Source organism: Panthera uncia, chromosome B1 (assembly GCF_023721935.1).
Source record: "Panthera uncia isolate 11264 chromosome B1, Puncia_PCG_1.0, whole genome shotgun sequence".
Classification (NCBI taxonomy): domain Eukaryota; kingdom Metazoa; phylum Chordata; class Mammalia; order Carnivora; family Felidae; genus Panthera; species Panthera uncia.
The window spans coordinates 163,457,759-163,485,545 of record NC_064811.1 but is presented as its reverse complement, the minus strand read 5'-3'; the positions used below and the strand labels follow the sequence as shown (position 1 = coordinate 163,485,545).

Below are 27,787 nucleotides of genomic sequence, written 5' to 3'. Positions count from 1 at the left end.
ATCCCAATCAAAATTGCACCAGCATTCTTCTCGAAACTAGAACAAGCAATCCTAAAATTCATATGGAACCACAAAAGGCCCCGAATAGCCAAAGTAATTTTGAAGAAGACCAAAGCAGGAGGCATCACAATCCCAGACTTTAGCCTCTACTACAAAGCTGTCATCATCAAGTCAGCATGGTATTGGCATAAAAACAGACACATAGACCAATGGAATAGAATAGAAACCCCAGAACTAGACCCACAAACGTATGGCCAACTCATCTTTGACAAAGCAGGAAAGAACATCCAATGGAAAAAAGACAGTCTCTTTAACAAATGGTGCTGGGAGAACTGGACAGCAACATGCAGAAGGTTGAAACTAGACCACTTTCTCACACCATTCACAAAAATAAACTCAAAATGGATAAAGGACCTGAATGTGAGACAGGAAACCATCAAAACCTTAGAGGAGAAAGCAGGAAAAGACCTCTCTGACCTCAGCCGTAGCAATCTCTTACTCAGCACATCCCCAAAGGCAAGGGAATTAAAAGCAAAAGTGAATTACTGGGACCTTATGAAGATAAAAAGCTTCTGCACAGCAAAGGAAACAACCAACAAAACTAAAAGGCAACCAACGGAATGGGAAAAGATTTGCAAATGACACATCGGACAAAGGGCTAGTATCCAAAATCTATAAAGAGCTCATCAAACTCCACACCCGAAAAACAAATAACCCAGTGAAGAAATGGGCAGAAAACATGAATAGACACTTCTCTAAAGAAGACATCCGGATGGACAACAGGCACATGAAAAGATGTTCAACGTTGCTCCTTATCAGGGAAATACAAATCAAAACCACACTCAGATACCACCTCACGCCAGTCAGAGTGGCCAAAATGAAGAAATCAGGAGACTATAGATGCTGGAGAGGATGTGTTGAAACAGGAACCCTCTTGCACTGTTGGTGGGAATGCAAACTGGTGCAGCCGCTCTGGAAAGCAGTGTGGAGGTTCCTCAGAAAATTAAAAATAGACCTACCCTATGACCCAGCAATAGCACTGCTAGGAATTTATCCAAGGGATACAGGAGTACTGATGCATAGGGGCACCTGTACCCCAATGTTTATAGCGGCACTCTCAACAATAGCCAAATTATGGAAAGAGCCTAAATGTCCATCAACTGATGAATGGATAAAGAAATTGTGGTTTATATACACAATGGAATACTACGTGGCAATGAGAAAAAATGAAATATGGCCTTTTGTAGCAACATGGATGGAACTGGAGAGTGTGATGCTAAGTGAAATAAGCCATACAGAGAAAGACAGATACCATATGGTTTCACTCTTATGTGGATCCTGAGAAACATAACAGAAACCCATGGGGGAGGGGAAAAAAAAAAAAAGAGGTTAGAGTGGGAGAGAACCAAAGCATAAGAGACTGTTAAAAACTGAGAACAAACTGAGGGTTGATGGGGGGTGGGAGGGAGGGCAGGGTGGGAGGGAGGGCAGGGTGGGTGATGGGTATTGAGGAGGGCACCTTTTGGGATGAGCACTGGGTGTTGTATGGAAACCAATTTGACAGTAAATTTCATGTATTAAAAAATAAAAAATAAAAAAAATAAAAAATAAAAAAATAAAAATAAAAGTATTGTAGGACAAAAAAAAAAAAAAAGAAGATGTGGTATATATATACAAGGGAGTATTACTCAGCAATCAAAAAGAAGAAATCTTGCCATTTGCAACTATGTGGATGGAACTGGAGGGTACTATGCTAAGTGAAATTAGAGAAAGACAAAAATCATATAACTTCATTCATATGAGGACTTTAAGAGACAAAACAGATGAATACAGGGGAAGGGAAACAAAAATAATATAAAAACAGGGAGGGGGACAAAACAGAAGAGACTCATAAATATGGAGAACAAACTGAGGGTTATGGGACGGGTTCTGGGAGGGGGGATGGGCTAAATGGTAAGAGGTACTAAGGAATCTATTCCTGAAATCATTGTTGCACTATATGCTAACTAATTTGGATGTAAATTTTTAAAAAATATAAAATAAAACAAGTTAAAAAATCAAATAAATTTTAAGAAAGGTAAAAAAAAAAAAAAAGTATGGCTGGCTAATGGTGTGATTCCTAGACTGGGAAGGAAAGGGAGAGGAAAGGGCCCTGGTGGCTGGAATCAGTGAATGTAAATACTTGGGAAAGCTGACAAAATCTTCAGGGTATTTGCAGCAGTTGTGCAGGCCACTGATTTCTTCCTCATTGTCAAAAGCTGCTGCGTTTGTCTACAGAGCAAGTTGCTGTGAACCTCATTTATATGCATGGATGCTAACAGTAGACCCTGCTATTCTTCATTGCTCTTAGACATCTTTACACATCTCAGTGTTGCTGGGTTGGGTAGAATAAAATTGAATTAGAACCTTTATACAGTGCCCTGAAGGCTGGGGAAGCTAGTGGCTCACTCAATTCTCTTTCCTTTTGAGGAGAACTGGAATTCATTCTGGCTGGGGAGTTCCCTCTTGCCAGTGAGCAATGCCAGTTTGGCAGATGGGATTAAATGGGGAAAATAAAGCTGTCTTTCTCATCTTGTGTGGTTATATTCAGGTTTTTTATTCCATCATGTTGCTGAAGAGCTCTCTTGGAGATGTTTTTGTTCATGGATAGATGTCAATTGTTGATCTTTGTGAGGGGACAGAGGAAGGAGTCTTCCTGTGCTGTCACATTTATGATGTCACTCTGGCTTCAAATGTTGACTAAATAGACACACTTCTTGACCACAACCATGGTGGTAGTATTATCATTATCAATATTTCACATAAATGCAAACAACCTTTAAATGGTCAGGATTTGCTATGTCCCATGCTTAGAAATGCAGCTTTCTGATAATAGAAACTCAATTTTTCCATTTACCTCTAGATATCTGCAAGGTGCACAGAATTTTTAAAAAGATTTTATTTTTAAATAATCTCTACATCCAATGTAGGGCTTGAACTCAACCCTGAGATCAAGAGTCACATGCTCCATAGACTCAGTCATCAGGTACCCTATGACACAGCTTTTAATTTGGAGATTGTGTGTCACTTCTTCCAGGTCCAAGAATGGAAATGGAAAAGGTGATCTTCAGCTGGCTTCACAATGCACAGAAAGTTACATGACCTTTAGGATTTGCTTATTGATTAATTCCCATTGGCACCTAGGGAGGTGGGGGGGACAGGTGTCTAAATGCAATAAGGATACTTACTTACCTCAGAGTTTTGCTTAGTCTCAAGATAATGTGTATGAACACTCTTCTTAATTGTAAAACACTGTACAAAAAAAGCATATTATTAAAAAGGCTAGATAAATTGTTAGGAAAACTGAATTTTTTTAATGTTAATTTATTTTGAGAGAGAGAGAGAGAGAGAGAATACAAGCACGAAAGTGGCAAAGAGAGAGGGAGACACAGAATCTGAAGCAGGGTCCAGGCTCCAAACTGTCAGCACAGAGACCGATGGAGGGCTTGAACTCATGAACCTGAGCTGAAATTAGACGTTTAACCATTGAGCCACCGAGGCACCTCCCTTTTTTTAAATAAATTTTATTTTATTTTATTTAAGCTTACTTTATTTTGAGAGAGAAAGAGAAAACACAAGTGGGGAAGGGGCAGAGAGAGGGGGGAGAAAGAGAGACAGAGAAAATCCCAAGCAGGCTCCATATCACCAGTGCAGAGCCTGATTCAGGGCTTGAACTCATGAACCATGAGATCACAACATGAGCAAAGGCAGACAGTTAACTTTCTGAGCCACCAAGGCTCAGTTAAATTGGTAAAAAATAGTAAAAAAAAGTAAGTTTATTTTTATGATCCTATGTTGTCATTACTCATAGAGTGAATTAAGTATATGTTATCAAAACTTGTTACACCGTAGGCAAGAGAATCCACTGATTTTCTTGTCTTCTATAGAATTTGATTTGTATATTTTCATGCTTTGTAGCATTTTATTTCACTAAACATTTAATTATATAATTTTCTGTCTTAGAACTTCCTGGTTTTATAGAGTCATTTCACATGACTGTTAATTTTATGTTTTGGAGAAGTAGATATTTGGAAAATTTTCCCTTTTATTTAACCTTTTCTAACACTGTTGAGCAATTACAAGAAATTGTTCTTTAATATTTCTCAGTTTTCATAGTGATGCAAGTTCTATGGGGCAAGATTTTCTCTATTTTAAGATGTCTATCTTACTCAATCCACATGGGTTGCTGTTGATCCTTATTGGCCAGACATAGGAAAGATGTAAAAGACATTTTCACAATGGCTTGGCATTTCAACATTCATGCAATTATTAAAAACTAGGAATTTTCTAGGCATTCCTAACATCAAATCAGAATTGCATTTAAAATTTTAATACGGGGGGGAGGGAAGATGGCGGCTTAGGAGGACGCTGGGCTCACCGCGCCTCCTGCTGATCACTTAGATTCCACGTACACCTGCCTAACTAACCCAGAAAACCACCAGAAGACTAGCAGAACAGAGTCTCCGGAGCCAAGCGCAGAAGAGAGGACCAAAGAATAGGCTAGGAAGGGCAGCGAGGCAGTGCGCGCAGCAGGGACTGGCAGGAGGGAGCTGGGGAAGAGGGGCAGCCCGCCAGCCAAGCAGAGCCCCCGAGTCTGGCTTGCAAAAGCGGAGGGGCCGGATGGAGTGTGTTCTGACAGCAAGCGCGACTTAGCATCTGGGAGTTCATAAGTTAACAGCTCTGCTCCGAAAGCGGGAAGGCTGGAGGACAAAGGGAGGGAGAGTTGCTGAGCCCCCAAACTACAGAACTCAGTTTGGTGGGGAACAAAGGCGCTCGCCAGCACCATCTCCCTCGCCCATCCCCCAGCCAAAATCCCAAAGGGAACCAGTTCCTGCCAGGGAACTTGCTTGCTCTGCACAAACACCCAACGCTGTGCTTCTGCAGAGCCAAACCTCTGGCAGCGGATCTGACTCCCTCCCGCTGCCACAGGGCCCCCCCTGAAGTGGATCACCTAAGGAGAAGCGAGCTAAGCCTTCCCCTCTTGCCACCGTGCATGTTGCCTACCCACCCCAGTTAATACGCCAGATCCCCAGCACCACAAGCCTGACAGTGTGCAAGTACCCCAGGCAAGCCACGCCACCCCACAGTGAATCATGCCCCTAGGAGAGGGGAAGAGAAGGCACACACCGGTCTGTGGCCCCAGCGGTGGGCTGGGGGCAGACATCAGGTCTGACTGCGGCCCCGCCCACCAACTCCAGTTATACACCACAGCACAGGGGAAGTGCCCTGCAGGTCCTCACCACTCCAGGGACTATCCAAAATGACCAAACGGAAGAATTCCCCTCAGAAGAATCTCCAGGAAATAACAACAGCTAATGAACTGATCAAAAAGGATTTAAATAATATAACAGAAAGTGAATTTAGAATAATAGTCATAAAATTAATCGCTGGGCTTGAAAACAGTATAGAGGACAGCAGAGAATCTCTTGCTACAGAGGTCAAGGGACTAAGGAACAGTCACGAGGAGCTGAAAAAAGCTTTAAACGAAATGCAAAACAAAATGGAAACGACGACAGCTCGGATTGAAGAGGCAGAGGAGAGAATAGGTGAACTAGAAGATAAAGTTATGGAAAAAGAGGAAGCTGAGAGAGAGATAAAAAAATCCAGGAGTATGAGGGGAAAATTAGAGAACTAAGTGATACACTAAAAAGAAATAATATATGCATAATTGGTATCCAGAGGAGGAAGAGAGAGGGAAAGATGCTGAAGGTGTACTTGAAGAAAGTATAGCTGAGAACTTCCCTGAACTGGGGAAGGAAAAAGGCATTGAAATCCAAGGGGCACAGAGAACTCCCTTCAGATGTAACTTGAATCGATCTTCTGCATGACATATCATAGTGAAACTGGCAAAATACAAGGATAAAGAGAAAATTCTGAAAGCAGCAAGGGATAAACGTGCCCTCACATATAAAGGGAGACCTATAAGACTCGTGACTGATCTCTCTTTTGAAACTTGGCAGGCCAGAAAGGACTGGCACGAGACCTTCAGTGTTCTGAACACAAAAAATATGCAGCCGAGAATCCTTTATCCAGCAAATCTGTCATTTAGAATAGAAGGAGAGATAAAGATCTTTCCAAACAAAAACTGAAAGAATTTGTCACCACTAAACCAGCCCTACAAGAGATCCTAAGGGGGATCCTGTGAGACAAAGTACCAGAGACATCACTACAAGCATGAAACTTACAGATATCCCAATGACTCTAAACCCGTATCTTTCTATAACACTGAATGTAAATGGATTAAATGCACCAACCAAAAGACATAGGGTATCAGAATGGATAAAAAAACAAGACCCATCTATTTGCTGTCTACAAGAGACTCATTTTAGACCTGAGGATACCTTTAGATTGAGAGTGAGGGGATGGAGAACTATTTATCATGCTATTGGAAGCCAAAAGAAAGCTGGAGTAGCCATACTTATATCAGACAAACTAGACTTTAAATTAAAGGCTGTAACAAGAGATGAAGAAGGGCATTATATGATAATTACAGGGTCTATCCATCAAGAAGAGCTAACTATTATAAATGTCTATGCGCCGAAAACCAGAGCCCCCAAATATATAAAACAATTACTCACAAACATAAGCAACCTTATTGATAAGAATGTGGTAATTGCAGGGGACTTTAACACTCCACTTACAGAAATGATAGATCATCTAGACACATGGTCAATAAAGAAACAAGGGCCCTGAATGATACATTGGATCAGATGGACTTGACAGATATATTTAGAACTCTGCATCCCAAAGCAACAGAATATACTTTCTTCTCGAGTGCACATGGAACATTCTCCAAGATAGATCATATACTGGGTCACAAAACAGCCCTTCATAAGTTTACAAGAATTGAAATTATACCATGCATACTTTCAGACCACAATGCTATGAAGCTTGAAATCAACCACAGGAAAAAGTCTGGAAAACCTCCGAAACCATGGAGGTTAAAGAACACCTTACTAAAGAATGAGTGGGTCCACCAGGCAATTAGAGAAGAAAGTAAAAAATATATGGAAACAAACGAAAATGAAAATACAACAACCCAAACACTTTGGGATGCAGCGAAGGCAGTCCTGAGAGGAAAATACATCGCAATCCAGGCCTATCTCAAGAAACAAGAAAAATCCCAAATACAAAATCTAACAGCACACCTAAAGGAAATAGAAGCAGAACAGCAAAGGCAGCCTAAACCCAGCAGAAGAAGAGAAATCATAAAGATCAGAGCAGAAATAAAAAATATAGAATCTAAAAAAACGGTAGAGCAAATCAACGAAACCAAGAGTTGTTTTTTTGAAAAAATAAACAAAATTGACAGTCTTCTCAAAAAGAAAAGGGAGATGGCCCAAATAGATAAAATCATGAATGAAAATGGAAATAGTACAACCAATCCCTCAGAGATACAAACAATTATCAGGGAATACTATGAAAAATTATATGCTAACAAATTTAACAACCTGGAAGAAATGGACAAATTCCTAAACACCCACACTCTTCCAAAACTCAATCAGGAGGAAATAGAAAGCTTGAGCAGACCCATAACCAGTGAAGAAATTGAATCAGTCATCAAAAATCTCCCAACAAATAAGAGTCCAGGACCAGATGGCTACCCAGGGGAGTTCTACCAGACGTTTAAAGCAGAAGTAATACCTATCCTTCTCAAGCTATTCCAAGAAATAGAAAGGGAAGGAAAACTTCCAGACTCATTCTATGAAGCCAGTATTACTTTGATTCCTAAACCAGACAGAGACCCAGTAAAAAAAAGAGAACTACAGACCAATATCCCTGATGAATATGGATGCAAAAATTCTTAATAAGATACTAGCAAATCGAATTCAACAGCATATAAAAAGAATTATTCACCATGATCAAGTGGGATTCATTCCTGGGATGCAGGGCTGGTTCAACATTCGCAAATCGATCAACGTGATACATCACATTAACAAAAAAAAAGAGAAGAACCATATGATCCTGTCAATCGATGCAGAAAAGGCCTTTGACAAAATCCAGCACCCTTTCTTAATAAAAACCCTTGAGAAAGTCGGGATAGAAGGAACATACTTAAAGATCATAAAGGCCATTTATGAAAAGCCCACAGCTAACATCATCCTCAACGGGGAAAAACTGAGAGCTTTTTCCCTGAGATCAGGAACACGACAGGGATGCCCACTGTCACTGCTGTTGTTTAATATAGTGCTGGAAGTTCTAGCATCAGCAATCAGACAACAAAAGGAAATCAAAGGCATCCAAATTGGCAAAGATGAAGTCAAGCTTTCGCTTTTTGCAGATGACATGATATTATACATGGAAAATCCGATAGACTCCACCAAAAGTCTGCTAGAACTGATACATGAATTCAGCCAAGTTGCAGGATACAAAATCAATGTACAGAAATCAGTTGCATTCTTATACACTAACAGTGAAGCAAGAGAAAGACAAATAAAGAAACTGATCCCATTCACTATTGCACCAAGAAGCATAAAATACCTAGGAATAAACCTAACCAAAGATGTAAAAGATCTGTATGCTGAAAACTATAGAAAGCTTATGAAGGAAATTGAAGAAGATATAAAGAAATGGAAAGACATTCCCTGCTCATGGATTGGAAGAATAAATATTGTCAAAATGTCAATACTACCCAAAGCTATCTACACATTCAATGCAATCCCAATCAAAATTGCACCAGCATTCTTCTCGAAACTAGAACAAGCCATCCTAAAATTCCTATGGTCCATTCTGAGCAGGAGTGACTATTTAAAATGTTTCCTTATGCTGAATCCAAATATCAATTTTCCTGATGTTATTTGTTGAGGAAAAGACTCATTTTTCCTCAGTCAGCTACTGTGAAAGACACTAGAATTACAAAGATAATTATAATTATAGAGATAAGTAAAATATCTCATTTTTCAAGTTAATAAAGCTGCAGCAAGTTTGGAAGCCATAAATAAAAAGGTGAATTACAGAGATGAACCCAGTGACAGATACAGTACAATGTGATAGATATTATGACTTTGGCATCCATGTATGATACTAGCCACAAAGACTTTGGGCCTAGACCAGATGACACTGTTGCAAATGTGGCACCTGACTCAAAAGAGAGGTCTCAGGCAAGGAGAAAATAACCTTAGAATACAAACTTATAAACATCTCAGCTCACAGAAAAGTATTTAACTAGCTGTATGATCAAAGGCAAAATTAAAAAAAAACAGTTTTATTAAGAAATACATTCTACAATTTACCCTTCTTCATGAATAGATAAATGCATTCAACTATGTAACCATCTTGATACAGAATGGTTACATCACCCTCAAAATGTCTCTCATATCCTTCTGTAATCAACACCTTTCCCCACTGCTAGTCTCCTGACAACCACTGATTTCTTAATCCTGTAGCTTAAAAGTAGGATTCTCAATCTTTGTAAGCTTGGTTTTCTCATTTATCAATGGAAATATTAATAATATTACTTATTTCCTGGGATTGTTACTAAAACTATATATCCTGACAGTCATCAAACCTCAATTAGAATTCTTCCATTAATGAGAAACTTAGGATTTATCAAAGAAGTTTATTGCATTAGTGGACATTAATGATTGCTTAACTATTTTTTGGCCTTTCAGTGAATTCTACTCATAGATCATAATGACCTTAGTACACTTGTCCAACTTCTCTCACATAATGAGTCTTTAAAGAATGAAGACCATTTTTCCTTTGAGTTCATTTGTCACTGATTTTTCCTTTATCACAGGAAGCATATTTGGCTCTTTGTTGTTCGTGAAAATCACATTCTTAATTTTGCACAGTAGAACCATTCCAGGTGTAGCACCAGGAGGAAGCTCTGAGGTCATTGATGTTAATGGTAAAAACTATATCTATACACACACACACACACACGTGCACAAGCTGGCTTCCTTGAATCTGCTGGAAACCTTTCATCATGTGACCCATACAGGACTTGTTCCTTCAGATAGCCAGGAACTCCCAACCTTTGAACTCAATGCCCAAGTACATTTTAGATAAGTCCTTCTAAACTTCAATGTGAATATAAATCATTTAGAAGCCTCATTGAAATACAGATTCTGACTCAGCAGGTCTGGGGCTTGGGACTTTTTAAAAATATAATTTATTGTCAAATTAGCTTACACACAACATCCAGTTCTTATCCCAGCAAGTGCCCTACTCAATGCCCATCACCCATTTCCCCATCACCCCACCCCCACATACACCCTCAGTTTTTTTTCTGTATTTAAGAGTATCTTGTGGTTTGCCTCCCTCCCTCTCTGTTTGTAACTATGATAATATATCAAGGTATTTCATTTTTTCATAATATTTTGCATCTGCATGTCTATTGTCTTCTTGCGTGGGCACATACATACCCCAAAACTATAATAAGAAAGTAAAACCACGATAATTAAAAAAAATTTTTTCAATGTTTATTTTTCAGAGAGACAGAGACAGAGATAGAGCATGAGCAGCGGAAGGACAGAGAGAGACAGGGAGACTCTGAGGCTGGCTCCAGGCTCTGAAGCAGGCTCCAGGCTCTGAGCAGAGCCCTACCTGCAGCTGGAACTCGCAATGAGATCGTGACCTGAGAAGAAGTCAGATGTTTACCTGACTGAGCCACCTGTGTGCCCCAAAACCATCACAATTTTTTAAGTAAGTCATCCACCATTCTTCTTTATTCATAAACAATAATCTATCTCCCCCTTCTTTTTGATTAATTTGAGTTTTAGAGAAAACCCACCCCTCTCAAGGACAACTTTGATCCTTGATAGGAAATTAAGCCTAATAAATGCTACACTCCAGGGGCACCTGGATGGCTCAGTCATTAAACATATGACTTCACCTTAGGTCATGATCTCATGGTCCGTGAGTTTGAGCCCCACATCGGGCTCTGTGCTGACCACTCAGAGCCTGGAGCCTGCTTCAGATTCTGTGTCTCCCTCTCTCTCTGCCCCTCCCCCACTCGCACTCTGTCTCTCTCTCTCTCTCTCAAAATTAAAATAAAAAAAACATTAAAAATTTTTTTATAAAATAAAATAAGTGCTACACTCCATAATATAAGTTTACTAATATACATAATATAATTATGTATAATTATGTAAACATAATATAAGTTTACTAATCAGAAACGATTTCCAAAACAATAGTAATTAATTTTCAAATTGAGTCTATTTTTTTGTTTTTTAGAAAAGTTTTTAATGAATTATTTTTTAAAACGTTTATTTAGTTTTGAAAGACAGAGCAAGTGGGGGAGAGGGAGAGAGAGAGGGACAGAGAATCCAAAGAGCCTCTGTGCTGACAGCAGAGAACTTGATGTGGAGCTCAAACCTGTGAACCACAAGATTATGACCTGAACCAAAGTAGGACACTTAATTGACTGAGGCACACGGGCACCCCTAAGAAAGTTTTGTTTTTTTAATAAGGGTTCTGCTAAGGTTTTCATGCCATTATTTAAAATCAGTAAGATTCCAAACACTTTGCTTTGATTTTGTGTAGTTAATACTTTCTAAATTTCCTTCAAAAGGACCAGAATGTAAATTTTTCTAGAAAGAGCTAGATCAAAAGAAATATTTATTCATAAGTCTGAAGATGATATTTATATTCTAAAGATAATGAATTGCTGTTCAACAGTTTTGTTGAAATACAACTCCAAAAACTCTCATAGGGCTGTGTTTGAATTTTCTGAGGTTTGTTATACATTCTAGAAGAAGGAAGAGAGCTATGAGAGAAAATCAGGACTATGATCTGAGATCACTACTGTGTACTGTAAGCTTTAGAAAGCCAGTCTGTGTTGCATGTTATTTTCTCCAACTCAACCACTTAAAGTGTCTGTATCTTGGGCCATGAAAAAGCTTTTTTCATATTGTCTGCTTATTTGCTTGATTGTGGAGACTAACAAGGCAAAATTGAAGAGGTAGACATTTGGCAACAAAAAGGCTTACCTACTTCCCTGCCAATTTCTCCTACCACTTTCACCTTTTTTTTAAAAAAATTAATGTTTATTTATTTATGAGAGAGAGACAGAATGTGAGCAGGGGAGGGGCAGATAAAGAGGGAGACATAGAATCTGAAGCAGTATCCAGGCTCTGAGCTGTTAGCACTGAGCCCAACACAGAACCTGAACCCATGAACCATGAGATCATAACCTGAGCTGAAGTCACACGCTCAACCGACTGAGCTACCCAGGTATCCGCCCCCCACTTTCACCTTTCATGAGTTTGCTCCAGATATGGACAGAGTCTTGTATGGGTTCCAGGCTTGGTTGTGCATTAGTGCATTTATGCCATCAGTTCAATAATCCTGGAATGCATTTTCTTTCATTCTCATTATGATTGTCATTCTATCATTCAGATCTCATCCTAAAATATGTACTTAATCACCTAAATTAAAGTAGCTAAAGATATCTGCACCCACTCACAACTTTCTGAACTTTTTCTTATTTGTTAGCTTATTTCTTTATTGGTTAATTGCTTGTCTCCCCCATAACCAGACCATAAGCTGCTTCTGAGTCATTCGGGCTCCTACTTCAGTGTTATATCTCTAGCATATAAACCTATACCTCACAAGGAGTAGATGTTTGTTAAACATATGTTGAAAAAGGGGCACTTGGGTTGCTCAGTCCATTGAGCATCCAACTCTTGATTTCAGCTTGGGTCAGGATTTCACAGTTTCTGAGTTTGAGCCCCATGTTGGGCTCTGTTCTTACAGTGCAGAGCCTGCTTGGAATTGTCTCTCTCCTACTCTTTATGCCCCTCCCCTGCTCTCCTTCTCTCTCTCCTCTCTCTCTCTCAAAAATAAATAAACTTTAAAAAAAACATGTTGAAGGAAAAACTACATGTCAATTTTATTTTAACCCACATAATATATAGTACTGTTATTACCAAGACTTTTTTTTTTTAATATTTAATTTTGTTGAGAAAACTAAGTTGAAAGAAAGGAAATACTGACTGAGCAGACCTCTATTAGATGTTAATGGTAGAAAACTTGGGCTGTTTCTTATCCCCCTTTACAGTTTTTAAGGTTCTTAATGTCAAATTTAAAAACCTTCTCTGTTGTCCCTATTCCTAAGGAAAACAAATCCATATTGTCTCCTTTTTAATGTCTCAAGAAATTATCAGAAGTGAATAAAGTACCTTAAAATAGCATGAGTACAAATACTTTTTGAATAAATGAATGAATATAATATTAAGGGAGTGACTTAGTAATCCCACTCAATGACTATGGGAGAAGCTGAATTATTCTATGGACCAGACCCACTTTTGGAAGAAGGTAAATTTTATGAGAATGTCTTAGTCAATGATGGGATTATTGTCTAAGAAAGCACAAAGTTCTATTTCTTATCACCATGTCATGAAGCTAAATTCCCCCCAATTTTCTTTATGGTACAGAATCCCATTATATTTTCATACTATAATCCTTGAATCACTAGGTAAAAATTTTATCAAGTCCCTTTCTCTCCAGAAGCTCTTTACTCTGTGTCAATTTAAGGAATTGTAAGAACTATATAATAAAATTACAATTCTTAAAAACGGACAGGGATTTAATGTTACTACTGGTCCAGGGGCTCTGGCTTCAGGCATGCATATTATCTAACTCTTTTTTACAGATAAAGGAACTGAGTCCTGAGAAACTTAAAGAGGCTTGTTTAAGATTACTCATTTGTGAAGAACTGAGACAGTAGTGTGATTTTGTTCCATATTTCTCTGTTCTTTGTAATTTTAATCACAGCTGTTTCATTTCACCCTGTGTCTCATCCACTACATTTTTTCATTTTAAAACTGAGGCAAAAGTAGCTCCATCACTGACCAATACCAAGTCATTTAGTATCAGAAAAAAAAGTTTCAGTTTTTTGTTTGCCCATTTGTTTATACAGTGGTGATTTTCTTTCTTTCTTTCTTTCTTTCTTGAGAGAAGAGAGACAGAGAGAGAGGGAGAAAGAGAATCCCAAGCAGGCTCTGCACTGACAGGATGTGAGGCTTGAACTCATGGAACCATAGATCATGACCTGAGCTGAAACAAAGAGTCAGACGCTTAACCAACTAAGCCATTCAAGCACCTCTACTTTCATTTATATAGCACTTAACTATTTTCACAGTACTCTATAAATGTTATTTCTCTAAATGGGGGAAGAGAGATGTTACTGAATTCATGATAAAAGAGAGAGTGCACAATTTGTTTAGAAAGATAGCAAAAGAAAAGAAAACTAAGCCTAGCCCTAACCTTAACCCATAGAGAAAGACCAACCAATATTATTACCAATGGACAGAAAAAATGGACAAGAATAAAACAAACAAAGAAAAACATTAAAAAAGTCCCAGAAAAAAAATGTTGACAAAAGACAGGAAAGAGTGCGTAAGATAGAGTGATGTAACTGGGTGCAAAGGAGGGAATATGAACAAGCTGTCAGGTAGTGGATGAATAGACAGGTTTACAGGGTGAGAGGAGGAGAGATGAATGCCAAACTGGAAGAGAACAGGGTGAAAGAGTGAACAAGTTTTATGTGCCAAGTAGGACAAAACATTGATAAGTCATTGATAGGTAAGACATTGATACATGAGTAGTATTCAGGAACTACTGCTCAATAAATTAATCTTTCTGTTGCTTTAAGATTTCATTTCTAATGTCATGTAGACCTAGTGGAGGTGGCCTTAAGTAAAATCAATTCAATATCTAATCTTACCCTTTTGCAATTAGTATAGGTTTAGATTCCAAATCATATCACCATAACCAATCACAGTGGTACTTTCAAAATTTGATACTTTTTTAAATGTTTATTCATTTTTTGAGAGTGAGAGAAAGACAAAATGTGAGGAGGAAGGGGCAGAGAGAGAGGGAGACAGAGAATGTGAAGCAGGTTCCAGGCTCTGAGCTGTCAGCACAGAGCCCTATGTGGGGCTTCAACCCACGAACCATGAGATCAGGACCTGAGCTGAAGTTGGATGCTTAACCAAGTCACCCCGGCACCCCCAAAATTTGATACTTTTTAAGGAACTGTCAGGTTCAGTAGATAAATACATGAGCTGGCTTTGTGAAAACTGCTAGTTTTCTTTGAATGCAGATATTTATGAAAAATAGAAGTTAGGGAATTCATATCTGCTGTACAAAAAAATCAAGATAAATTTACTGTATTATATAATATGATAATTTCAGTCTAGTGTAATCACTGAAGGAATGTTTGTAGTTGCCTAAAATATATAGAAACAGTCAATTTTCAGGGTGCCAGGATGGCTTAGTCAGTTGAGCATCAGACTATTGATTTTGGCTGAGGTCATAATCCCAAGACTGTGGGAACCAGCCCCGCATCGGGATCCATGCTGAGCATGGAGCCTGCTTAAGATTCTCTTTCTCTCCATCTGCACATCTCCCCTGCTTATGCAGGCTCTTTCTCTAAAATATAAAAAAATAAATAAATGTTTAAAAACAGCCCATGTTCTCAAAGCAAATCAGTATGAGTTTTTCATATCTTGTGAGAAAAAATAGACAATTTAATGTAAACAAACAAGTGAAGAAAGAGTTCAGAAGACAAGACTTAGGAAGAAAAAAACCCACACTAAGAAATAGAAAATAGTGTCACTGCTGGTAATCATGCAACACTTAAAAATATTCTTTAATAAAGAATGACAAATATGAAACACATTGTCCAAATAATTATTTACAATGATCAAATTAAATTTATTCCTGGGCTGCAGGGCTAGTTCAGTATTCACAAATCAAGCAATGTGATACACCACATTAATAAAAGAAAGGATAAGGTCCATATATCCTTTCAATAGATGCGGAAAATAATTTGACAAAAATACAGCATCATTTCCTGATAAAAAAAACTTAAGAAAATTGGTATATAAGGAAAATACCTCAACATCGTAAAAGTCATATATTAAAAAGGCCAACAGCTAATATCCTCAATTGGGAAAAACTGAGAGCTTTCCCCATAATGTCAGGTATGTGACAGGGATGCCCACTCTCGCCACTGTTGTTCAACATAGCACTGGAATTCCTAGCCTCAGCAATCAGACAAAAAAAGAAATAAAAAATATCCAAATCACCAAGTAAAAGTCAAACCTTCATTCTTCACAGAAGACATGATACTGTACATGGAAAACCCAAAAGACTCTACCAAATAACTGCTAGAGCTGATATGTGAATTCAACAAAGTTATGGGATATAAAATCAATGCACAGAAATTGGTTGCATTTATATACACCTATAATGAAGCAGCAAAAAGAGAAATCAAAGAATAGATCCTATTTACATTTGCACCAAAAACCATAAGATAGCTAGGAATAAATCTAACCAAAGTGGTAAAAGAACTGCTTGCTGAAAACTGTAGAAAGTCTTATGAAAGAAATTGAAGGAGGCACAAAAAAATGGAAAGACATTCCACGCTCATGGATTGGAAGAACAAATATTGTGAAAAAGCCTATACTATCCAAAGCAATCTACACATTCAATACAATCCCCATTAAAATAACAAAAGCATTCTTCACAAAGCTAGAACAATTCTAAAATTTGTATGGAACCAGAAAAGGCCCCAAATATCCAAAGTAATATTGAAAAAGAAAACCAAAGCTTGAGGCATTACAATTCTTGTCCTCAAGCTGTATAACAAAACTGTAACCATCAATACAGTATGGTACTGGCACAATAGCAGACACATAGATCAACGCAACATAAGGAACCCAGAAATGGAGCCACAAATATATGGCCAACTTATCTTTGACAGAGAAAGAAAGAGTATCCAATGGAAAAAAAAGACAGTCTACAGCAAATGATGCTGGGAACACTAGATAGCAACACACAGAAGAATGAAACTGGACCACTTTCTTATACCACACACAAAAAAAATTCAAAATGAATGAAAGACTTAAATGTGAGACAGTAAACCATCAACATCCTACTGAAGAAAACAGGCAGCAACCTTCTTGACCTTGGCTGCAGCAACTTCTTACTAGACGTGTTTCTGGAGGCAAGGGAAATAAAAGCAAAAATGAAGTATTGAGACCTTATTAAGATAAAATACTTCTGCACAGCAAAGGAAACAATCAACAAAACTAAAAGGCAACTGACAAAATGGGAGAAGATATTTGGAAATGGCATATCAGATAAAGGGTTAGTATCTAAAATCTATAAAGAACTTATCAAACTCAACATCCAAAAAACAAATAATCCAGTGAAGAAATAGGTAGAAGACACGAATATACATTTTCCAAAAAAGACATCCAGGTGGCTAACAGACACATGAAAAGATGCTCAACATCTCTCATCATCAGGGAAATACAAATCTAAACCACAATGAGATATCACCTTTCACCTACTTGTCAGAGTGGCTAAAATTAACAACTCAGAAGACAAAAGATGTTGGCAAGGATGAAAAGAAAGAGGAACTCCTTTGCACAGTTGGTGGGAATGCAAACTGGTGCAGCCACCCTGAAAAACTGTATGGAGGTTCATCAAAAAATTAAAAATACAAATACCCTATGACCCAGCAATTGAACTACTAATTTATCCAAAGGATAAAAAATGATGATTCCATAGCTACATGCACCCCAATGTTTATAGCAGTGCTATCAACAATAGCCAAAGTATGGAAAGAGCTCAAATATTCATCAACTGATAAATGGATAAAGAAGATGTGGTGTGTAAATACAATAGAATACTACTCAATGATGAAAAAAAATGAAATTTTGCCATTTGCAACACCATGGATGGAACAAGAGTGTATTATGCTAAGTTAAATAAGTAAGCCAGAGAAAGACAAATATCATATGATTTCACTCATGTGTTAAGAAACACAACAGATGAACATAGGAGAAGGGAAGGAAAACATAAGATAAAAACACAGAGCCATAAAAACCTCTTAGGCAATTGGGTAGCTTAGTTGGTTAAGTGTCCAAATTCAGCTCAGGTCATGATCTCATGTTCTGTGAGTTCAAGCCCTGCATCAAGATCTGTGCTGATAACTCAGAGCCTGAAGTCTGTTTCAGATTGTGTGTTCCCCTCTCTATCTGCCCCTCCCCTATTCTCATTCTCTCTCTCTGTCAAAAAGTAAAGAAACATTTAAAAATAATTTTTTAAGAGACTTAAATACAGAGAAAAAAACTGAGGGTTGCTGGAAGGGTGTTGGGTGGGGGAATGGGCGAAATGGGCAATGGGCATTAAGGAGCTCATTTGTTTAGATGAGCACTGTGTGTTATATGTAAGTGATGGATCACTGGATTCTCCTCCCGAAACCAATACTACACTTTTTGTTAATCAATATCAATTTAATTAAATAAGTTTTAAAAAAAACAGAATAGAAAACACAGAGATGCACACATACAAATATATGTTCAATTTAAGCAGGAAAGAACATCTGATGGAAAAGAGTCTCTTCAAAAAATAATGTTGGGACAATAGAATAGCATCAAGCAAAAGAATGAAAGAGAACCACTTCCTGACACTATACACATAAATAAATGGATTCATAAAAATGGATGAAAGACCCAAAAGTGAGACCTGAAATCATAAAAATCCTAGAACAGAACACAGTAACTTTGACATCAGCCACAACTTGTTTCAAAATATGTCTCTTGAAGCAAGAGAAACTAAAAACAAAAATAAACTCGGGACTATATCACATAAAAAGCTTCTGCTCATGGAAGGAAACAACAACACTAAAAACCAAGTTCTGAAATGGGAGAAGATATTTGCAAATGACATATCTAATAAATGGCTAATATCCAAAATATATAAAGAACTGATATAAAATAAGGCCCCCAAAGCAAATAATCTGACTAAAACCTGGGCAGAAGACATGAACAGACTTTTGTGCAAAGAAGATATGCAGATGGCCAACAGACAGGTGAAAAATGTTTAGCATCACTTATCTTCTGGGAAATGCAAATCAAAACCACAATGAGATACTACCTAACAACTGTCAGAATGGCAAATATCAACAACACAAGAAGCAATAGGTCTTGGCAAGAATGTGGAGAAAAAAGAACTGTTCTTGGGAATGCAAAATGGTGGGGCCACTGTGGAAAACAATATAGAAGTTCCTTTAAAAGTTAAAAATCCAGCTACCTTGTGGTCCAGCAGTAGCACTACTGGGTATTTACCCAAGGAATAAAAGAACGTTGATTCAAAAGGATACATGACACTGGTATGTTTATAAAAGCATTATTTGCAGTAGCCAAGATATGGAAGCAACCCAAGTATCCATCAATCAATGAATAGATGAAGATGTCATATATATACATATATATGTATGTATATATATATGGAGGAATTAAAACTTTCCATTTGCAAGGACATGGATGGAGATAGAGAGTACGATGCTAGTGAAATAAGTCAGACAGAAAAAGACAAATACCATATGACAATTTTAATCATATGGAATTAAAGAAACAAACAAGCAAAGGGAAAAAAATAGACAATAGACAATCAAGAAACATACTCTTAATAGAGAACAATCTGATAGTATCAGAGAGGAGGTTGATGGGGGGGTTGGTGGTTGGTGATGGGGATTAAGATATGTACTTGTCATAATGAGCACAGGGTGATATATGGAATTGTAATACATGGAATTGAAAGTAATATAATGAGCACAGGGTGATATATGGAATTGAAAGTAATATAACTCTGCATATTAACTAACTGGAATTAAACAAAAAAAAAAAAAAAAAAGAAAAGAAACTGTGAAAAAGAAAGACGATTAAATGAGGACCTATCCAATAATTTACTAGATGATTTACATGAGAACTGACTTATGGCACTCTTGCAGTGGGTTAAGAGCTACCTTGGAGGAAGTTACAGTGTCCTCTAGAGCACAGAGAATCCTCCTCATGTGGCCTTCTCCTGTTACCTTGCATGCAGAAATATTTAGCAGTAATTGTGCAGGCATTGAAGAAAATTCAGGATGATAATATTTTACAGATAAAGGAGGTTTAGCAATGGAAGCTCAGTGGGAAATACTCTGTGCATGCCATCCTGGGCCTGTACTTGTGACACTCTTAACCCACCTCAAATACAGATTCATTTTGTTTGAATTCATTTAACCATCACCTTTAACCATATCCTTGCTCTGTTCCAAGCACTCTTTTATTAGTGACCATGACAAAACGTGACCTGTGCTATGTGGAGAGTTTGCTAAGTCGTTTCTAGATTTTGGATCCTAAACCTTTATCAGATATGTCACTTGCAAATATGTTCCACAATTCCGTAGGCTGCTTTGAGTTTTGTTGAATGTTTCCTTCACTGTGCCAAAGCCTTTTATCTTCATGAGACTATAACACAGCCATCAAAAAGTATGGAGTCTTGCCATTGGCAACTATGTGGATATAACTAGAATGTTTTATGCCAAGCAAAATGAGTCCATCTGAGAAAGACAAGTATCATACAATTTCACATGTGGAATTTAACATAAGGGACGGTGTGGAAGAGAAGAAAAGGAGACAATAGAGAACAAACTGAGGGTTGATGTAGGGAAGTGGGTGAAAGATGGGCTAGATGAGTGATGGGTATTAAGGAGGGCACTTGTGATGAGCACTGGGTGTTATATGTAGGTGATGAATCATTGAATTTTACTTCTGAAACCAGCCTACATTTAACTAACATTTAAATTAAAAAGAAAAAAAGTCTTAGCCCACTCACTTGGTTATGGTCCATTAAAGGGTTTTGACAACAGTGTGAGGCATTCTGTCTGACACCATCATTTTAAATGGCTGTCTTATGGTCCTGCTGCCAGAGGAAAAGGATCCTCTCTGTCTGAAGAGGTGTCTCATGCAGGGCTCCCAGAGTCAAAGCAGAGACAACACATGGCTACATAAATTCTTTGTGCAAATCTCTAACCACTGTCTTTGGTTTCTAAAAGCAGATCCCTCCACACAGAATCAAGGTGATGGAAGCTAAAATCATGGCAACAATCACTCTCCAGTAAAAGAACTGAGGCCCTTCTCACTACTGAAACATGAGTGCCCTTATCTCTAGTGCCCAACAAGGGGTCTAGATTCATGAGTCTGGTGAAATATTTTTGCGGTTTGGTGGATGAGAAATTACACCAAATGCATTGTCCTATGTTCACTTTTCTAATGATGAGTGAGGCTGGACGTTCATCACTTACAGCCATTTCTAAATATAGCCACCACTCTCAGTTCTGGGGTGAGCCTGCTCTCCTAGACTTCCGCAGCAGACACAGCCAGTGATCCATGTCCAGGCAGGAAACTGACTCCTTGTGAAACCACTCAGCTGTTAATGACTGGTTTCTAACCAATGTAACACAGCCGGAGTTATAGGAGAAAGATTTCATGACACAAATTCTGTCACTTCTTACTTTGCCTGTGTTTCTTCCATCTCTCTCTTTGTCTCTCTACTCCCCTCCCTCCTTCACACCCCCTCTATTCTTCTCTTCTCAGAGAGATCAGAGATCAGAGTCAGGAACCATGTGGCTTTGACTCAGAGAGTGCCCAGCCTTTACAGCCAGCTAACACATGGCAATTACTAAGGACGTATTGCCCTCCTTTACTGAGACCTCTGTGCTGGGCAGGCTTCTGTGGGCTTGAGGAGGTTGGTTACCCTGATCCCACTGGCCCCTGTGATGTTCCTGCCTTCTGAGAAGATCAACGTTTGAGCAGGACCACTGTTCTTCCCCACATGGTCAGGGCAGAGAGTCCATTCAAGGAGTCTGGGACCAGAGCCCAATTCCACAGACATGGCCGCCAGCAAGCACAAAGAAGCCAACATGCAGAATGATCACCAGTGCCTCTACCCAGGGAATGGAAGAGTAAGGCAAGAGACAGAAGCCTTCCTGCCCTAGCTAGGTCAGGATGCAGTGTTCTTGTGACTGGTGCTTCCTTTCATCCCAAGACCCCAGGTGTTTCCTTCTTATTCTCAGGACAGCAAGCTTGCTTTGGAAATGGTGCACATGTCATTAGTCACAGCTTCATCCCATTTTCACCAAAGGTGAACAACTTTGGCCCTCAGAGTGTTTCTTCTGATTTATTGTTGTTAATATTAATATTATTATTAATGTGAAGAAAGCCTGTTTATATACCAAGGGCTTTGGCAATGTAAAGTCAAATGCCAAGTTTACAAAGAGACTTTTCATATGCTAACAACTCACAGATTACTGGAGGCATAGCTATTGTCAAAGTAAGTGGTTTTTCCCTCTAGCAAAACATTAACATTAAGAAAGAAGGGAGTCCCTGCAGAAACTTTTGACTCTGCCAGCCTCAAGTATTTGTGAATGGGTGGCAGGGGAGAAGGAAAATAAGTTTTAAATTTTTAAAAATATTTATTTTTTGAGAGGGGAGGGAGAGAGAGAGAAGAGAGAATTTTCGTCCCAGAGAGGGGCAGAGAGAGAGGGAGACACAGAATCTGGAGCAGGCTCCAGACTCTGAGCTGTCAGCAGAGAGCCCCTATGCTCCTGGAACACAGAAACTGTGAGATGGTAAGCTGAGTTCAAGTTTGAGGCTTAAAAGACTCAGCCACACAAGCACCTCAGGAAATTCAGTTTTATATGCCATTTCCTTTTGGCCTTTTGTATCTCACATCACTATGGAGGGCAGGGTGATTTTGGAGCTCTAGGAACCTGAGTCCATAGGTCTCTGGAGATTAGAACCCTGCCTTTTTCTTATAAATTAGTAAGATACTTGTCAATTGATGGAGGCTCTATTACTCTAACCATTTGTTTTCTGTCATTTCCTTTGCCCTTGGGCAGCCAGGAGTGCCTGAGGAATGCCACACATATCCTACCTGGGGCTGGTCAGGGAATGCTAGCTTGTGTTTGGCCCTCAGCTTTCCTTCTGCTCCCTCATGAAGCAGATGGGTGATTCCCATTTACCTGGCCCACGTCTGTTTGTTCTTTCAGAAAACAGCGAGCTTGGCAGGAGATTGTGCTATTCTCTTTACTCCCAGAATTATCCCATTCTCATCGGAAATGAAGATCTTTGGTTTTCTGGGTATCCATTCCCATCCCCTTGCTCTTTTTTTCAGTAAGTCCCTGCTGTGGGGAATTCAAGGCCAGACCTAAGAGCAATGTCACCTCATTTTAATTGGGGATCTTGGGGCGCCTGGGTGGCGCAGTCGGTTAAGCGTCCGACTTCAGCCAGGTCACGATCTTGCGGTCCATGAGTTCGAGCCCCGCGTCAGGCTCTGGGCTGATGGCTCAGAGCCTGGAGCCTGTTTCCGATTCTGTGTCTCCCTCTCTCTCTGCCCCTCCCCCATTCATGCTCTGTCTCTCTCTGTCCCAAAAATAAAAAAACGTTGAAAAAAAAATTAAAAAAAAAAAAATAATTGGGGATCTTGGCCAAGTCATCCTGACTCTGGCATAGGTTTGGCAATAAGCCCCTTGGGACTTTCCTTTTAGAAATATTTTGACAAGAAAAAGACATAGGGTACTTGAAGGTGCCAGACAAAATGTTGGTGTATAGGCAAAGCCAGAGAATTGGGAGGAAGCTATGTCAATTGTGGGGAGAAGAGGAACAGAGTGTGTCAGTTTCTGCTCAGGTTTATCCTATTCTCTGCTGAAATGAAGATCATTGACCCATCATGTATCCATTCTGATCCCCTAGCTGTTTTTCTAAGGAGGTCTTGAGTCACATTGAAATGTGGTATGGTTTTCCCTCACACCCCGAATTCCCAGGGTTTGGTGACCAGCTCCCAATCCATTTCTCTGGTAGCCTAGAGCAATCAGTCTCTGATATGCCCAGATAACGATTAACTCCCTGTGACTGACCTTATGGGCTTGGCTTTGATGGTTACCCAGCTTACCTCCTTCCCCTGGCTGCTTGAGATACCTTCATATGGAAAAGCAAATGGGTCCCAGATGGGCATTTAGTTTCCAGAAGTGGCCAGGTCACTGACTGTTCAAGGGATACTTCCACAGAGCCTGATTCCAAACCCAGAAGTGTCAAAACCCATTACACCAAAACCACTGGGTACTCTCCCCTGTAGGTCAGGGTAAGAAATCCACTCAGTGCCAGATGCTTCTCATCCCTTTCTGAAGTCCCAAAGGAAGAATTATTGCAAAACTGGTTGCCAGGGTAGCCAAGGGAGGATTCCTTCACCCTAGCCAAGAGGTGTTTCTCATTCCCAAGACAGCCAGCTTGCCAAAAGAGTGTGCTGGTCACTCCATTCTCAGATTTATTCCACTCTCAATTGGTAAGGAGAACTTTGGCACTCCATGTATCCATTTCTATATTTTCCCTTTTCCAAACTAGGTCTTTCCTGTGAGCCAATCACCGCCAGTGTCCAAGAGAGATCTCCGCCTTTGCACAATCTAGTTGAGCTCAACTTCCTCAGGGATAGGTTGACCCATGGGGGGGGGGGTCCCTTGAGACTTGCCTTTCCTAACTCTATTGACAAAGGGAGGCCTACGGCATTGCAAGGTGCGCAGAACAGAATTTCTGCCCATAGGTCAAGTCCAGAAGAGCTGGGAGGGAGCTGGCCTCCCTTGTGGGGCTAAAAGGAGCTTAGCTACTCATTTCACTCTCAACATTATGCTGTCCTCATCTGCAGGGAATCACTTGAGCCATTGATGTCTCTATTCCCATCCCCCTGGCACTTTTTCTATCTAGGCATTCACTGGGGGACTCAGGGCCAGAATGTAAGTGTCATGTGCTCTCTTGTCAGGTGGGGAGTTGGGCCATGTCCTCCCAATGTGGAGAAAAGTTGGGCAACACGGGCCTACCCATAGGGGTTGCCTTTCAGCCTTACTGTTGGCCACAAAAGACATAGGGCAGTGGAAACCATAAGGCATAACACAAAATGTTTGCATGTAGGCAGGAACAGGGGAGTGGGATGGAACCAGCCCCAGTTCTGCAGAAGGGGGAAATGAAGCTAGGCACCGCATCCTTAGTTATAGCCTATATCTCTCCAAAAATAAAGAACTCTGGCCCTCCATATGTTCCCACCCCCTTAACAGATTTTCTAAGGAGGTTTTGGGTCACACTCAGGAGAAACGGGGCCATCACTCACATCAAAAGCACTCAGGGATTAATGGAGAGTTCCTGTCACTGCCTACAGTAAGAGAAATCAGTTTCTGGCATCCCAAAGAGGAAATTGCTCTCCTTTGACTGAAAGTATGGTGCTTCACGGGCTGCAGATGGCATAGGGATGTTTACCCTGATTGTGTCTCTCACCGGGCTCATTGAGCTGCCTTCATTCTGAAATGCAGAAGTCTCTCAGATGGGCAGTTTACTCCCAGACATGGGTCAGTGCAGAAAGAGCCCAGGCAAAGACTCCTGCACCAGAGCTTGCTTCCAAACACTTGAAGATCTGCAGGGAGAATGACCTGTAATCACTGAAGGAATGTTGCATCTATACTTGATGGAAAGGGCAGGAGAAAAGGCAATAGCCAGAAGAATTCCTTTCCACGCTTACCAACCTTCTGAATAACATTTCTTGCAGTAGGAGCGTCAGGTATAGTCAGTGGACATTTCCCTGGGCCCAAACCATTGGTGTGTCTTACACTTGACATTATGCTAATCAATTTATTCTTTGCTTTATCCTATTCTCTGTAACAAAGAACTTTGGGCCTCTGTGTATCCATGTCCACTTCTGGTCTTTTATTCAAACTAGGTTTCCTCTCGTAGGCTTTTGGGGCCAGATTTTAAGACCAATTCAGGCTCATTTTAACTGAGGGCTTGAGTCAAGTTCTCTGGACATTGGGATACTTTGTACTATGGGGCCTCACACCAAGTATATTTTAGAATCATCCATACATAAGGAAACCTAGCACACTTGAGGGGCCCTGCATGGGATGTTTGTCTCTAGACAGACCCAGAGGATATAGGAGGAAACCAGTCCTTCTTCTGCAACAACAACAAAAAAAAACACTGAGCCATACAGTATCTTTTCAGTTGTTTCCCATTCTCATTTGAATTCCAGATGAAGGTTTCCTCATGACTGGTTTCAAGATAAAAGCAGTGGTGTTTTTCCCTTTCCCCAGTGCAGAGGTGTTTCTTATTCTGAAGACAGCCAGCTTCAAATAGATTATACTAGTCACTCTATTCTCTGCTTGATCCCTTTCTCATAGGAAAGGAAGAACTTTGGCCCTCCATGTGTCCATTCCCATGTTATGCCCAGAATTCGTGATCCCCAAATACCGCCAGGGAGCCGAGTCTGATGTAAAAGCAAAAGAGCCTTTATTCGAGCTAGCTCAAGCTCAATCCCCTACCTGCACCGACGCAGTGGTGAGATACTGGGGAGAGAGCGAGTTTCAAAAGGACAAAGGTTTTATTGGGGCCTAGGGGCAGTTGATGAGGTAATGGCTGTGGTCTCAGCCTATTGTCTGGGGAAGGGTGGGAGTCCTGTTAGGCAGGTGAGGGGGAGGTTACTCAAGGGGAGGAGGCATGGTTAAGGTGAAGGACACAGAATAAGATGGAGTCGGCCGGCGTAGGCCTGCCCTTTCATTCCCCCCTTGTCATGTAGCTTAGGGACCCAATCATGGGACCGGCTGCATTTATGGTGACAAGGGGAACAGAGTTTGGAGGTTTACACAAAGTTCTGGGAAGCAAGTGTCCCTGGGGTGGCTCTGGGAGGTCTGATTAAGTACTGTCCCCGAGCTGGTGTCTATGATCTGCCAGGTGATGTTTTGGGGGGCGTGGGGACTCCCGGCAGCATGAGCACTGACAAGCAGAGTTAACAGAGTTACCAATATTAGGTGGGTTGAATGCTCTGTAGCTTGAGCTTGAGCGGGTTGTGTTGGTCCCGACTGACGCCCCATTGAGTGACGAAGTCCTTCCAGATCGAGGAGGTGTCTGCTGGCCGAACGTGGGTGTGATGGACCCAGGTCGTGATGCCATCTACTTTGAGAGTGGTGGGGATTGTCAGCACCACGATGTAAGGTCCCTTCCAGTGCGGCTCAATGGTCTCTCAGTGGTGCCTCTTGACGTAGACCCAGTCTCCCGGCCTGTACTGATGAGGTGTCGGGGTTGGGCCAGCCTTGTAGATGGCACGGAGGTGCGGCCAATTGTCCTCATGCACCCTCTGGAGCCCACTCAAGGAAAGAAAAAGTTCTTGATCTTTAAACTCAGCAATAAATTCAGCTCGAAGGCTGAGAATAACAGGGGGTGGCCTGCCAAAAATGATCTCATAGGGAGTAAAACCCAGAGTATAAGGAGTGTTTCTAACCCAGTAAAGGGCATACGGTAGGAGAGTCACCCAGTCCCCGCCAGTCTCCATGGTTAATTTGGTAAGGGTCTCTTTTAGGGTTCTATTCATTCTTTCTACCTGTCCTGAGCTATGGGGCCTATAAGCAAAATGTAATTTCCAGTTTGCCCCCACTGCCTTGGCTACTGCCTGTGTTACCTTTGAAATAAAAGCTGGTCCATTGTCTGATCCTACCATGGCAGGAAAACCATACCTGGGTAATATGTCTTCTAGTAGCTTCTTAGCCACCGTCTGAGCTGTTTCATGCTTGGTTGGGTATGCCTCCACCCAGCCAGAGAAGGTGTCTGTAAATACTAAAAGATATTTATAACCATACTTTCCTGGTTTGACTTCAGTGAAGTCGACTTCCCATTGGGCTCCCGATCTGGTGCCTCTGAGCCTGGTTCCTTTTTTATTTGATGTGGCTCTCGCGTTGGTGAGTTGGCAGGTCTTGCAGGCAGATACAACTTGCTCTATTTTGGTGTCCTGTTGGTGAATCTTGATTCTGGCATGTTGGATTAAGTCTTTTAATTTTTGGGCCCCCCATGGGAGTAGACCAATGCATGTGCTCTAATATTGAGACTCCAAGCCAGTCTGGCAGCACGAGCTCCTTGTTAGGTGTATA

At 40.2% G+C, this 27,787-nt stretch overlaps 1 protein-coding gene across 1 annotated transcript in view; it reads right to left on the bottom strand.

The window, feature by feature from the left end:
- Positions 1-26,816, bottom strand: part of LPL (lipoprotein lipase) — a 122,026-nt gene extending 95,210 nt beyond the window's left edge. The window contains exon 1 of the mRNA XM_049630078.1: positions 26,666-26,816. Coding sequence (XP_049486035.1) covers positions 26,666-26,816 — 151 coding nt within the window. The remainder of the gene's footprint in view (positions 1-26,665) is intronic.
- Positions 26,817-27,787: the final 971 nt, after the last annotated feature.